We start from the raw sequence: 14,604 nt of genomic DNA, 5'->3' as shown, positions 1-14,604 counted from the left end.
AGGTGGAGGAAGGGCAGGGTGCTTTAACTTCGCCGATTGTGTCAAAACTGGCTGAGGACTAGGAGCCAGTTTCGGGGGTGGGGGTGGGGCTGGAGCTGTACGTCGAGGAGTGGGGCGAGGAGTGTGTTTGGTTCCAGCAATGACCAGCTCTTTCATGTGGTCAGTGAACTCCAGGTGGGGGGAGGATGGGGAGAGTGTGAGAGAGGAAAGGGACCTGGATGGAGTTTGGGGGGGGTGGAAGTAGGTGCTGGGGAGGGAGGTAAAGACTCCTCGTCTCGGAAGGGTGGGGAAAGTGGGAGATCGGAGGCGGTCCCTGATGATGAGTTTGGAGACTCCTCCTTTTGGCTGTCGCTAGGCGGGGGCATCCTTCCCGTAAGGTCTCCATGGCGATGCTGTGTGGTTATCTCTTGTTTAGACGACTCTTGTCTCTTGTCTTAGGCAGTGGGAACAGACGGATGACGCAGGCAGAAAAATAGGTTAGAGGTAAACAGTTTTACCCCTGACTTGTTCAAGCAAACTCCATGTGCCGTAAAAAGATGTCTGCGCTCCCAGAAAAGGTAGGAATTGTTGATAAAATGTACTGAATGGTCAGTACATACAGTTGACAGCCATTTGTTCAGTGCAAACAGCCTGCTGAATCCTTCATCTCCTCCTCTGACTGGTGGAAGAGGGCCACTGATAAACACCTCAGCCTTGACAGAGCTGACTGTGTTTAACAGATCAATAAAGTCTCACTTCAGAACTTCAGACTGTTGTTTCACAATATCACAGCTTCCTGTGTGCACGATGTTTTTCACTGTGGGATAGTCAGCCACGATGTCCAGGATTGTGTCTCTCATGTTAGAGACCATATCTTTCGGAAAGCAGAGTATTTTGGTATTCTTGCTGCACAGTGTTCTGACATCTTTTACAGCATAGTCACCAACAATCAGAGTCTCAGGCCCAGTCATTAGCTTTGCCTGCGGCCTTTTACTCTCACATTTACTCTCAGTTCTTACCCTGCTTTGAGGAGATAGCTGCTTATCCAGGTCATCAGATGGAGATTTAGGATCCTGCGACAATGGAGCAAATCTGTTTTGAAGTTGTAGGCTTGGTTGTTGTGGAGGTTTTTTGCAGGTTTTACTTTTCTCAGCTGTCCTTGTCCGTCTGAGTGCAGGGGTTGAGGAGTTCTGCCTGTGTGCTAGTGCAGGCCAGCCAGTCGCATCATAAATCTCAGGGCGCTGGGCTCTGCCTGTTAGTCGTCCTCCCACATCCTGAGGGTATGATTTTCTCTTCGGCTTTGTACCGAGAGAGTTCCAGGGAGGACTACCATTTGAAGATTCATTATCTGCTCTCGCCTCGTTTCTTGGTAGGCCTGGTTGTGCTAGTTAGCTGTGTCTTAGCTTGCGTTTGTCCAGTGTTTTGAGTCCATGGTAAAGTGGTATCATTCCCACACAGTCCATTTACCTCCACGTTTATTTCTAGTCGGTGGATTTTTGTTTCCAAGACTGCAATCTTCTGTAGGAGTTTGTAGTAGTCGTCCGTGGAGAAGGGAGGCATCTTGCTGCTACTTAGCTTTAGCTTAGCTGCTAGTTAGCATTTGCTAACAACCCAAATAGGTCGACAACTTTCTGGATTTGTCTTCACTCAAACGTTGAAGAGTGATATATGTGATATATCTGGCAAATTGAAGCAAGAAAATGCAAGCAGAGGCAAGAGCAAGCAGCAAGTGCAGTTAGTTTCTGTATCACTACTTCTTAATTCATTGACAGCCAGCCGTCTCTGCTCCATAGACTCTTCAGTGGTTTCAGATTGTCTTCGTTTTCAGGCTGGTTCAGTGAATTTGGAGCAAATCATAGTGAAACTTGTAATAGTGATACTCGATATCAGGAGAGGTAGAAGATGATATTAGCTAACATTAGCAGAGTACGTTAGCACATTACTAACTAATGTTAGCATGTCTATGCTATGCTAGCTACTGAAAGTATATTGAATGTCTACACATGCTTCTTTTGCTTTTTGATGATTGTAAATGTGAATAAAGAGCTAGCAGCTCTACAGGAACAGTGTTCCTTCTTTCATTGTCTCAATCTCCAGGTGATGTGGTGGTTCACTTCTACTCTGTGATCTGTAGCTTTAGCATCTAACCTTTTCTTTTCATTCCAATCCAAGTCAAGAGTGTTTGTTTTAGCACTCAGCCTTAACACAACATAGTATAACTCTGCTTTGAAACCTACAGGAGGTTTCTAAAGAAAAATATACCTTTTTATGAATTCAAATATTTTAATAAGATTTTAAAAACAAACAATGAAATCCTTTTTTAAAAGATGTACAAAACTTTGACATGTATTCTGCTCTGTTGATCAGACACCTTCAGCTAATGACTAAACAAACTTTAGAAGACATCAGAAGAAACACACAATCATCACACAAACAAAAATATATCAATGTTTTTTCTTTTTGTTTTGTTTTATATTTCATTCTGGGACAGATGACATCACAATGCAGGTTTCCCTTTCAACATCCAGTGCAGGCAACAGATCTCACAGGCGTCGGAGTGGGAAGCCACAAGTGCTGAAAAAGGAAAATAAAACGTCACCAAAAATATTCCAAGTCATTTGCTGGAGACCATAAATGTCCACGGAAATATCATGGAAATCTGGCCAGTAGAGATACTTCACTGTGGACCAAAGTGTTGCATAGACTGAACGAGGAACATCACCATCCCTAAGACCTCAGCATCAAACAACATGGGGCCATTTAGAACCGCTATGAACACATGAGATGTGGTCCGAGAACACGTCATACAAACTAGTTTGTTTGAAGCTTTCTGAAGCCTTTGGGCCTCTGCTGTAGGACAACAACACCTCAACCTGAATCCTCAGCAGATAAAGTCAGAACATTGTTTAAATCTGGGAACACAGTGACATTACTGACAATGATACTGATGACCAGACAGGTTGGAAACAAAGTTAGTCAAGATTAGTGAAGGATTATTATCAGCTCTCAGGTGTGCTCACTTTCAGTTTGCCCTCCAAATCAAGTGGTTATAGTCAGTAGTTTCCAATCCGTTTCATTGTGACCCTGTAGAATACAAGTGTTTACTTATGACCCAGTGTGGATGTGAGTTGCGATGAATTAACCAAACAGTGATCTTCTCAGATTGTTTCATTTTGAAGGATATATATTGTTTGAAGAGTTAAAAGTGTTCAGTATTTTACAAGAAAATGCCAAACATTTATGAAATGTCAGTAGTAAACACTGTGTACTGTAGTTGCAAGTATTATTTTCTTTCTTATCCCTTCAATCATGTTGTCTTTATCTTATTAACTCCTGGGGGCTCCTGACCTCCATGTTGGGAACCATATGGATAATCTGGATACATCGTTGTTTCTAAATGTCCTGTGAGAATTAAAAAGAAAAACAGCCCTGTTTTCAGCTGTGTGACAATGCATGTTCCAGTTCCTTCAAGAGGCTTTTTAAATAGTTATTTAGCTGAAGAAGTACGAGAATTTTCCCTTCTGTAGATTCGTGGGTTTCACTGGAAAGGAATGTACATGGATTTGTACTTGTATAGAGCCTTTCAGTCTTCTGACCACTCAAAGCTGTTTAACACTACATGTGTCAAGTTATCCGGTTTTTACTGTTAAGTTAAGTTCTTAACGTCTGCATTTTCCCCACTTGAAAAGGATCGAGTCCACCTGAAGGGTCCCAACTGGATTCCACTCAGAAACCAAACAACTTTTCCTTTTTCCTCCTTTTATTTTTGGTAGGTTCAGTTCAGTTAGCCACTTAGCTCAGTTAGCACTGTTAGCCATTTAGCTCAGTTAGCTTAGCACTTCTAGCCTTTTAGCTTAGCACTTTTAGCACTGTTAGTACTGTTCGGTAAAAAAACTTTAAATAGAAAAGAAACACAACCCATATTAAATATACAAATTAATTTACACAAGCAAAGCTTTCATGATAGCTTGATTAAATAAAGCACCAGTGTCAAACCCTATAATCTAAAAATGCCCCGATATTAATAAATACAGTTAATGCTGTCTCATGTGTATTTACAATACTATCAGTGAACAATTTAACTATTATAATTTACCGCAACCAGATAGAAACCATTTCGGACAATCAATCATTAAACAACGGCATTACAAAACAAAGGGTTCTCAGTGTATGCATTTGTGAAGATCAGACTGCTACGTGATGCTAATGCTAATGCTAGCAAACTGGTGACGGCAGTTTGCTTCACATCACTTCAAAGTCTTAGTTGTTTGCAGCGTCAGCTCCCTTACCGGCTGCCTCTCCAGACCTTTCAGACTCGTCAGTCATGCAGTGACGTCCGCAGATCTCCACGGTCCGTGTACGTTTTAGTCATCTGTTTTACCGTTAATTCGGAAAAACCAAAATACGGAAATACCATGGTATTCTCGTTTTTCGTTTCAAACCAAGAACGGGAAAACGGAAATGGGCGGTCGTATTTCCGTTTTTGGTTCTGAATTCAAAAACGGAAAAACCAAGAACCAAAGTCAAATAAGGTCCGTGTACGTTTTAGTCATCTGTTTTACCGTTCAGACGAAAATACGGAAATACCATGGTATTCTCGTTTTTCGTTTCAAACCAACAAACACATAAAGTGGCCTCAGATCACTAGTTACATAAGGTTAGGCCTCTTTTACTCTACATGGGAACAACTGGAAGCACAGATGTCCGCACCAGCATTAGTCTAGTGTAGAGCAGCACATACACTATGGGAATGGTCAGGGGTCAGCATCTACATTTGTCCAAGGGCACAATTCTTCTAATTACACACTCTGGGGCCAGACGTTCAAACACAAAAACAACATTATAATTAGTTAGGCCTTGGTTGTTATTATGTTATTATGAGACCATTATTGTGTATGTAAAAAACAATGAAAACAGATAAGAGCATGTAAAATAATAAATAAATGAAACCAAATGTTAAATGAGAGCTATGAGGTATTTTCTGTTTACTTTTGTGTTGTATTTTCTAACCCACACCTTTGGAATAGCATATTCTCCAAGGAGACCCAAACGCACCTTCAATTTACCTCAGGAAAAGCTATTGAGTCTGGCTTTTTTTTTTTTTATTGTGTCACATATTAGACATTTAGTTTTGTCAGGTGAAGTTACAACCTCATCAGATTTGTCCCTAATAGTTATATTTTATTTAGCCGCCATTGAGATGAATAGGTTCAGGGTATAATTTCCCATGATTTTATGTTATTGCAGCCATCTTCGAGTTTTTTTAATTAAAACTTCTGAACTCAAATGATACGGTAATCGGTTTAAAAGCTGCTTTCATTGTTTTTTTGTCCAGTTGCTGGAAACACAAACTTCCCTAAACTTCCAATCCAGAGACATGTCTGTCTCTTCAGCTGCTAAATGCCCACGATGTTCACCAGCAGTCTCTGATGCTACAATTCCACCGCTCCACTCGACTCATGTTTCTGGGGGTTTTCACTGGGCAAAGTTGTGGATAGTAGGCTACCTGGTACTTGTCGGTCGAGTTTCCAAGCGAGTTGACCCAATCCTAGAAGGCGGAGCTAAACTGCTGCAGACCACTGATTGGTCAGAGATAATCTCCACTAGCACAAGGCATCCTGCACAAACACACTGTTTTTAATAGCCAAGCAACCGTCATTAGTGACTGCAATTGTTTTTATTTACTTGACCCAGATATAAAAAAAAAAACTATGCAAAACTACGCTGTACATGCGCCGTAGAATTGACGCCACATTTACATTGTCAGTTAACAGAGTCTCCTCATGCATTTTGCATTTCTCGGCGATTGGATGGCGAGCTTTTAAAACTGCTCAGAAAACCTCTTATTGTCAATATCCACAGGGCAGCTATCCATCCTCTGAATGCCCCAGGTCTTTAAGTTGTAGTTGCAAAGTTTCATGAGACTGATTATCTCAGAAGTCACACAAGTCATTTTATACAGTGACATCAAGTTTGGCCTCACTACAATACAATGACTACTATAGGGACTCACAGCATCACATATGAATACAATTGGGCTCTTTGAATCCACAAGAGTCTGAGCTTTCCAGTTATTCCCAATTAATGCGATTCCATATGTAATTAAAAAAATAATATATACACACCCTTATGAGAATTAGTTGAAAATAACCAATTTATACTGCATGCAAAAAAACTGCTTGGTTTTTGCCCCAAACAGCATGGGATTATTATAAAGTAAGTATGTAAAGGGGAGATTCATAGGTACTATTAGTTTATCATGTTCACCATCCCAGCGGTACACGTTGTTATTGGAAGCATGTAAGTAGAAATGTAATATAATGTGCGCTAATTCAATATAAAACTGCATTAAACGTACCTACGGTTCAGTTTTTTGTGAACACTGTGTGAAAAGTGAGGTCTACTCTCATTTTAGATGCTGATTTGAAATTATTATGTTTTATTAAACGTTTCTAATAATTTTTTTTCTTGTATGTGGATATGGGTTGTTATATTGGGTTGTTCAATGGATTATTTTCTCGTCACCTCAGTGTTAGCTATACCGTATGTCTGTCTACCAGTATGTAGGAAAGATATGCATGTATATTAATGTTCACATGTACATTATCACTTAAAACACTTAATTCATGCTTTAATACAAACTTAATAAACATTTATACCACAAGTTTTAGTTAGCATATTTTTCTGTAACTTTTCTCTTTATTGCTCATAGCATGTTCACATGCTTCTATGGTGGATTTAAATGTTGAAAAACTTGACTACTCCACATTTCAACAGTTGTGTTTTTCCTCTTTCTAGGTCACACTGTAGGCACTTAAAGGTTGAAGAGGAATACTGCCACATCGTCCATTAACCAAACACGTCTAAGGAAACATTGAAACAGTACTGTCATCAGTGTTGCTTTGCTTGTAGCTAGTTCAAAGATTCCTTTGGACATTTGGATATGACTAAATTATTTAATTGGTAGAGTATTATAAGCAGAGGTGTATTAATAAATAATATTAAAATACAAGTTTTGATTAACCATAGCATCACATGACCAGTGGCACAACAGTTGAAAACTGCCATGTGTTTGCCATATCAATTTTCCTACTGCATTTGTCCTTCACAGTGTGAAACTGGTTGAGTTCCTTTATTTATGAAGTAAAGTATGGTCTGCCAGCTATCCTTGTCACCTTGTAAGTGTTGAGTCCTGGGGAATCAAACCCTGGCGACACGCCTTTCTTGTTAAAGAGGTAAAAGTTGAAGAGCTGTCTGTCCTGTGCCTCCAGGGAGACAGAGGCGCTGTTAACCTTCAGCTTGCAGGGGTATGGGCTCTCAAACACCACCCTGAACACCCTGTCCTGCAGGTAATCCAGCCGGATAGTTCGGTACTTGGAAGGGACAGTTGAGTCCACCTGTGGTCCAAACTGCTGCATCACCAGCACCCCGTCTGACTCCACCTTAATCTCATAGAAGGTCATATTCCTGTAAGTGAAAAAACCCACATATGGAGCTGGGATGGGCGGCGGTCTGAGAGTTCGTTGAGCATTTCTGAAAGCCCTTTCCATTGCAGGGATGAGATAGCTGTAGGCCTGGCTCACAAGGTCCTGGTCTGCAGGCCGAACACCAGCCATTAGGATCACCAGTCCCAGTTTGAGCCGTGGCACCAGGGAGAGGCTGGCCGCATAACCGTCCAGGTCGCCGTCCTTCCTCACCACATCATAGCCAAACTGCTCGTTGATCTCCCAAGGTGTGCCGGTGGAGTTGGCAAAGTAGCCGTGGTGGCATCGGAAGAGCGGGGTCAGCATCGTGTTCAGGGTGTCCTGGCGAAGCAAGGTCCCACCATATGCGCCCAGAAGAGCCATCATGAGCTTGGCCATGTCAGCTGCTGTGGAATACATCTGGCCTGCAGGTCGGTACCACCTGAGGTTGTAAAGGGGAGCTGGCTGGCCATTGCTGTACACACCCACAGCCATCTGCCTCTGAATGGCTGGATTTAAGTTGAAACCCGTGTCCTCCATGCTGAGCTGCTCCAGAACATTGTCTGAAACCCAGCTCTCAAAGTCTGAGCCAGTCACCTTCTGGGCTAAGATGTTGGCCAATAAGGAAAAAGCAACATTGCTGTAGTGGCATCTGAGGGAAAAGAGAAAGTAATGTCAGAAAGGTTTGCAAGCTCTTTTTGGAAGCAAAATACCAATAGGATCCTTGTTCTATGCATAAGAATCAACCTCCTTTTTCTTTTCAGAATATAGAAATGCACGGAAAGTCTAAAGTCACTAGAGTTAAAAATAGAGCAACACAGGAAGGAAACAGAGTCTTACCTGGTGCCTGGATCAGCCACAAGGACATCATCTTGTAACAAATGAAGGGCTGCCTGTGTGTCTCCGCTCCAAAGAAGATTAGTTGACCTTAATCTTCTGGGTAACCCTGTGAAAATATTAGAAAACACCAGTGAGCAAAACTGGTGAGTAAATCTGTAAACTATGTCGTCCAGGTACCCTTTTGTGAATTTGACTTTCATTTTGACTATTGACTTTGTTGATCTGACTTTTCCTCCATAGCATGAGGGGGACCTTTTTGATTAGATGGATAACCATGAATTTTGGTACATACATTCACGTCTTTCTCAGATGAATTCTAATAGCTGTACTTGAAAGACTTGTACCCTCAGCAGTGCATCCGCCTCTGTTAATCCCTCCTTTTCATTCTTAGTGCACAGAGCTGATTAGCTCTATATCTGGACACAGCTCAGTGTAAATATAGCTTCTCTCTCTCTGTTCATGTGAGCCCAGGTTAGCTAAGGTGCTGTAGTGGGAGACTTGTCCTTAACAGAAACAACGTGGTGAGTATGAGTGACTAGAGCTACATTATGACCAATGTGCTTCCTTCACACGCTGCTGCTGAGCTATGTGACTGTGATGAATGGAATGATAGGATGTGGAAGCACCAGTTACACAATGTAACAGCTTTGTTATTACCAAGTATTAGACAGTATTAGACATGGATACACAGTGTTCATTTCTGTAGATGTGCACAACCAATGCTCCACAGCCCCAAATCTAAGGAATTATTCTATTAGTCCATTGGATGTTTCTGCACCTCACAATATATGTTCAATGCAGGGTTTAGTGGAAATGCAGGATTTCTATTTATGTGTCTTTTAATAATAATACTACTAATAATAGTACATTTTATTTGTATAGCACTTTAAAAGGTACTACAATAGAAGCAATTACAATATAAACAAAATAGATGACATAACAATAAGGAACAGCACAAAAAACATACATAACTAATGTATCAATGATTTAAATAGGTGAGTTTTAAGTGCAGTTTTGAAAGTGGCGAGTGACGGAGAATGTGTGAGGTGCTGGGGGAGGGAGTTCCACAGGGAGGGGGCAGCAATGGAGAAGGCCCTGTCCCCCCAGGTCCGGTGCTTGGACAGAGTAGGGGGGGTTAGGAGGTTGCTTCGGTGGATCATCTGAGGTTGCGGGTGGGAGCGTGTCGATGCAGGAGGTCCGAAAGGTATGAAGGGGCAAGGTTATGAACCGAGTACTGAACCTTGGGGGGACACCTTGAGAGACTGGGGCTGTGTCAGACTTGAATTTGTTGATAGTAATGAACTGTTCCCGGTCCGAGAGGTATGATTTGAACCTTGAGAGGGCTGTGGAGGGAGGACTCGAGACAGGGTCAGAGAGGAAGGCAGGATTGGGTTTGGGGGGGCGGTAGATAATTGAAATAACCAGGGGTTTAGGACCAGAGAGTTTGAATGTCAGGTGTTCAAATGAGGATGAACTTTGGATGTTAGTCAGGCTGGTTTATATGAGTTATAGGGAGCAGTGGGCTGCCAATGACAGGCGCCCGGGGAGCCTGGAGTTCAGTGTATTGCTCAGGTACACTTCGACACGTGACACGTCCCAGTCGAGGATCGAGCCGTTGACCTGAAAACTGAAGTTGCTAGGAGCAGTTAACAGTTAACTTATTGTTTCCATGATTATTGAAGAAAGATGTTGTTTTCAATGTTTTTTCAGAAGCGCTCTTACAACAACCTGTACAGCTCGGTCCCTGCAATCATGCTTGTTGCATAGTTTGGATGTAGTTTGGTCACTTGAATTGTAATCGCGGAACCCATCGGCCTGACAGCAGATAAGCCTCCAGGATTCCGGTGCAGCCAGCAGATATCTGGGCCAAGACTTCCTGTTCCATGCGCTGCTCATTGTTTACAGTCTGATTAGCAACTGCAATATGTGGGTCTGGAGTTGGAGTTGAGAGACGACGTGAAACGACCGGATTATTTCACAAGTAGCCAGTTTAAGCTCATTTTAAATCAATAAAAAGCAAATCATAGATAAAAGATAGCCAGTGGCTTCCCTGATTGCCTCATTTGCTCTCCACACGGACTGTTTCCCTGCATTCCACCAAAGCCTGCTTGTACATGATTGGTCAATACTACACAAACTGCAAAGGGAAACAGAACGCTTCTGATACCAAAGTGTTGTCCCATTGCCTACAAATTCTGCATATGAATGAAGAATCTGCAAAAAAAGATAACTTATGGCACCCCCATTCTTATACTCCCAACTTCCAAGCAATTATTTGACTGTTTCTCCGGAGAGAACACCAAAACTATGTTAATCACTGAACAAATCAGAGATGATGCTGGTGATTCAGAGATGTGGAATCAGGCTGCACATTTCTTTTGTTCCTTTAAAGCTACAGTTAGTAACTGTAATACAAATTACTTTTTGGTGGCCGGTGCTTGGTGTTGGCTTGACTGCTTTCAACATGGCGGCTGGGTCACAAACTTTCTCATTTTGCAGCTGAACAGTATGAAGTTTTTATGAAAACATTTGAGGTGAAAAAAGGCAATGTTGTAACTTAATATTGATCAGAGTAATTGACTCCTTGGCTTTGATTGCTTGTGTTTCTTCGGGCCCAGTGGAATCTATTAAATGTCATACAGTGCTGCAGGAATGATTTCTAAAGCCCTGACATTTGTTGTACTTCTGTTTCTTTTTTTAATGTGTTTTTGGTTAGATGCCTGATATAAGGTCTGTGGTTGACACAAACTGAAGAGATTTTAATGTTTTGTTCAATGACATGAAATACATCAGTAAATCTCCCACAAGCTTTTACGGATCTTAAAACAGGCGGTTGCTAACAAGTGGCTAAATGAGAACGTCATCACGCCGACTAGACCGCCTCTAGCTCAGTGGTGGTGACATGAAATCATGTGACCGTATTGTAGTTTGTTTATAGCCTAACTTTAGCTTTTTACTTCTGCTGACTGTATTTCTGCTTCAAAATGAAAAAGACATTGGTGTTCATTTGGGATGATTATCTTGCTGAATAAATTGTGTAATTATCCTAAATATTGGTTTCCCTGTATTGTAGCATTAATGTTGATTATCAAAGATGGCCACCATGTCATTAAAGACAAAAAAAAAAGTGTGGTTACCAGAGAGTTGGCCGGCCATCCTGCGTAAGGTGAGTCCAGGAGAGTGGCTGCCGAGGGTCCTGACTGACGAGGATGCCGGCCCCCCACCTTTCCACAGAGGGTCCTTAATGGTGAAGTTGTCTGCGTATTTGTCCAAAGGGTCGTCCAGAGAGTCCACAAGGCCCTCCTCCCACAGCTTGTATAGCATCAGTGTGGGGAAGATCTTAGAGAGGCTTGCAATTCTGCAATCACAGTGATTAAAGTGAGCGTAACACATGCATATTATCATTGATTACATGTATCCTGGTTTATTAATACATAGCATCCCCACTGCTGCTGCACAGATCCATTAAAGCACTTCATTTATTGAGTGGTTCAGTCTCATTGATCACTGATCCTATATGGAGTTTACTTAATACAATGATGTCTAATCCTAATTCTAAATCTAAGATGCAATCCAATAGAAGAATTAGACTGCAGGTTACATCATGTGGTAATGATTATTGTTCAGATGGAGTTGCTAATATTATGGACTGGCTATCATTATTATTAATGACTAAGTATTTGGCATTTAGACAAATCACCACTTCTCTTTTGTCATATCTCTGTCATATTTGATGTTAATCTCTTTGACACCAGCTGTAAATCTCACCTGTACACCGTGTACTCATTGGGGGCAGATGAGGAGGGGTCGCTTACGTTCTTCTTGCCAAAGTTTCCATTCCACAAAACAGAGTCATTTAAAACCACAATGGCTGATATCGCTGGCAGCTTGGTGGTATGAACACTCGACCTCAGAAGTACATCTATCTGTTCGGAGAAGATTCAGTAAGAAAACTACAAGCATACCCAGGATATTCCCATGACAAAACATTTTAATAAGATGAAGAAAAATTAGACAAAAAAAAGAGATTCACTCTTTCTAAGGCCACTCTCAGCGATGTGATGGGATGGGTGAGGGGCACAGGCTCAGGAAAGAGAGGGCACATCTCCTCTACTGCCTCTTGTTTTCCAACCACTTCTGTGGAAAAGGATGAAAGGCTTATCACGTATGAAACATGTAGATACAACTCATCCGTCACTGTTGGGGATATACACCCCAATTGTAACAGAGATGCAGACATCCAAAAGTGGATCAAATGAGCATCAATTAAACATGTTAAAAGATTTTGACCATGTGTGAAACTCAGCTGTTTGTTGTCAATCCTAGAGATTGACTAGTTCCAGGAGATTTTTAGCCTAGCTTAGCACTAAGACAGGATGCAGAGGGAAACTGCTAGCCTAGCCGAGTCAAACGTAAACAAGAACTCCAATGCGGTCTATTGTTCATGTTGTAACTTGTGCGATTATCACATGCAGAACACAAAAACATTGTAGTTAAGCATCTAGCGTTTGTCATTTGGATTTTATTAACTCTCAGCAAAAGAGAGAAAAACGTTGGATTTAATCCATATGACATTTAGATAAACATGAACTTCATGCTTCCCTCTATTTGGGATTTGATGGACATGTTTGATTGATGATCTTTTCCTTCCCATCAATGATCCGTCCATCTTATTAAATCTTGCTAACCTGAATCTTGATAGCCTTGCCTCTTGTTTGGTTATCCTTTCTTCAAAAATCGAATTAATAGATGCTCACCACATTTCTCCCTCAAGTAAGCGGTCCATGCAATGGTTCCACGAAAAAAAATGGCACGCTTAGAATATAAGCAGAGACATAACTAGCAAGGGAATGGCACCTTTAATTGTATTATGTGCAGTATGTTAAAGGGTTGGTAACACTGTTAGTGTACCTCTGTGCAGATAGTTTTGGTTTTACTGGTCCAGGTTCTGACATGTCTCGACCTCAACACAATGGAAGTTAATGGAATATTATTTTTAATGCTCACAACTGAAACATTTTTCAATGGCCCTTTTAGTAAAAGTAAATGACAAGCATGCTTCTAAAAGTGAGAAAAACATCTTATACCTATCTATACATTATTACTAATACAGTCTTTTGATAGGACAGTATTCTCCAGTTTATAAAATATATATATTACCATATATATATTACCATTGAGTCATGATGTATTAGTGGTAGTAGGTAAGAGGGAATGCAGGTTTTTGATAGAACAAAAATGCAGCTTGTAGCTGTAAAACAATCCTACTGTACAGTTTATCATTAAGTGCTGTAAATATGTCAACCTGCTTTAATTTTCCCAGCAGTACCAGGTTATAAAGATGAGTGTTTTATATTATATAACCTCATGTTTGTCACAGTCAGACAGTACACTCTGAACACTGAGACAAATTCAGATTTACATCACACACAACGCTTGAGCAACTGAAGGTCGTGGCTGTTGTCATTTCACCCAGAAACATCCAGCATTGCTCAGCTCCACATTTGCTCCTCTCGTCTCTCAGCAGGAGTTCAAATCAGCTTTAACGCGGCTGCTAATCCTGCTGCTACTATTTCCAGTTTTGTGTAATCCTGCTGCCGCTCCTGCAAACGAGCAATTACACCAAAGAGGCTAAGGAGGTGCAGGCCCAAACGTAGTTCCAGGTTGGAAAGTCATGTGTGGGTGTTCTGGGGTGTAAATCTGTGTTGGTCTGATAGACTTTACCTGTTTTCAGCTTTGGCATCCTATACTGCCATATGAAGCAGCAGGTCATGACCACGGAGAGCAGAAAGAAGACAACCATTCCCAGCATGGTCCATTTCACCTTCATCTTGCCTGCTGGTTCTTATGAGTAGCAACAATGTTAGTGTTAGTAACACGTACTGAAGAATGAGTGTGCCTCAACATAAAGCACAAGCCTCTTTCAGGATTTGAATAACGGTTGACGAAGACTTTCTTTTTCCGTTGACAAGTTCAATTGAAAATTGCTCTCACAAACAGCAGCTGCAAGAGAGATTATTTATCTTACCAAAGGAGGGAAAACAAGCCACAGATGTCTCTCATTGCTTTTTGTCATTCCTCATCTTTAGACAGCTAAAATCCACAATTTCCTTTTCTGCGAGGTCTACAGGGGAGAAGCCAGCAGGACTGCATGAACTCATCTCTACTGCTCCTGAGCATTCACTACAGAGCATTACCTACATGCACTTAATCCTGACTGGCTCCAGATGAAGCGCTGATTCTCCCACTCCACCGTGATGTCATAATCTGCTGGGAGATTCAGCCGCAAGCCAAATGTATGGAGAGCTGTGGGATGGAAACC

The 14,604-nt window shown here is 41.4% G+C and overlaps 1 protein-coding gene and 2 long non-coding RNA genes across 5 annotated transcripts; 1 reads left to right on the top strand and 2 right to left on the bottom strand.

Moving 5' to 3' along the window:
- Positions 1 to 224: 224 nt before the first annotated feature.
- On the top strand, positions 225 to 9,176 carry LOC116399320 (uncharacterized). Of its 3 annotated transcripts, none has more exons than XR_004213820.1 (3): positions 225 to 3,748; positions 6,778 to 7,448; positions 7,535 to 9,176. It is a non-coding gene; the product is annotated as an uncharacterized LOC116399320 (long non-coding RNA). The 3 variants fall into 3 exon arrangements; XR_004213821.1 differs by having other exon boundaries at positions 229 to 3,748; positions 6,778 to 6,861; positions 7,251 to 9,176; XR_004213819.1 differs by having other exon boundaries at positions 260 to 557; positions 2,471 to 3,748; positions 6,778 to 9,176.
- Positions 2,424 to 4,422, bottom strand: LOC116399321 (uncharacterized). Its single transcript, XR_004213822.1, has 2 exons — positions 4,269 to 4,422; positions 2,424 to 2,553 (listed from the first exon to the last, which is right to left on the bottom strand). It is a non-coding gene; the product is annotated as an uncharacterized LOC116399321 (long non-coding RNA).
- Positions 7,076 to 14,199, bottom strand: LOC116399319 (putative beta-lactamase-like 1). Its single transcript, XM_031876401.1, has 6 exons — positions 14,007 to 14,199; positions 12,316 to 12,419; positions 12,051 to 12,208; positions 11,420 to 11,640; positions 8,283 to 8,388; positions 7,076 to 8,094 (listed from the first exon to the last, which is right to left on the bottom strand). The coding sequence occupies exons 1-6, from the start codon at positions 14,110 to 14,112 to the stop codon at positions 7,116 to 7,118; spliced, it is 1,674 nt and encodes a 557-aa protein (XP_031732261.1). The 5' UTR covers positions 14,113 to 14,199; the 3' UTR covers positions 7,076 to 7,115.
- Between the last annotated feature and the right edge of the window lie 405 nt (positions 14,200 to 14,604).

Source organism: Anarrhichthys ocellatus, unplaced genomic scaffold (assembly GCF_004355925.1).
Source record: "Anarrhichthys ocellatus isolate YVR2014 unplaced genomic scaffold, GSC_Weel_1.0 scaffold108, whole genome shotgun sequence".
Classification (NCBI taxonomy): Eukaryota; Metazoa; Chordata; class Actinopteri; order Perciformes; family Anarhichadidae; genus Anarrhichthys; species Anarrhichthys ocellatus.
This window is presented reverse-complemented; position numbering and strand designations above follow the sequence as displayed.

Excerpts from the sequence above, each read along its gene's own strand:
- LOC116399319 (XM_031876401.1), bottom strand. The coding sequence starts at position 14,112 with ATGAAGGTGAAATGGACCATGCTGGGAATGGTTGTCTTCTTTCTGCTC. Across the intron at positions 12,420-14,006 it reads GATGCCAAAGCTGAAAACAG|AAGTGGTTGGAAAACAAGAG; the intron begins GTAAAGTCTATC and ends CCTTTTCCACAG. Across the intron at positions 11,641-12,050 it reads AATGAGTACACGGTGTACAG|AATTGCAAGCCTCTCTAAGA; the intron begins GTGAGATTTACA and ends CTGTGATTGCAG.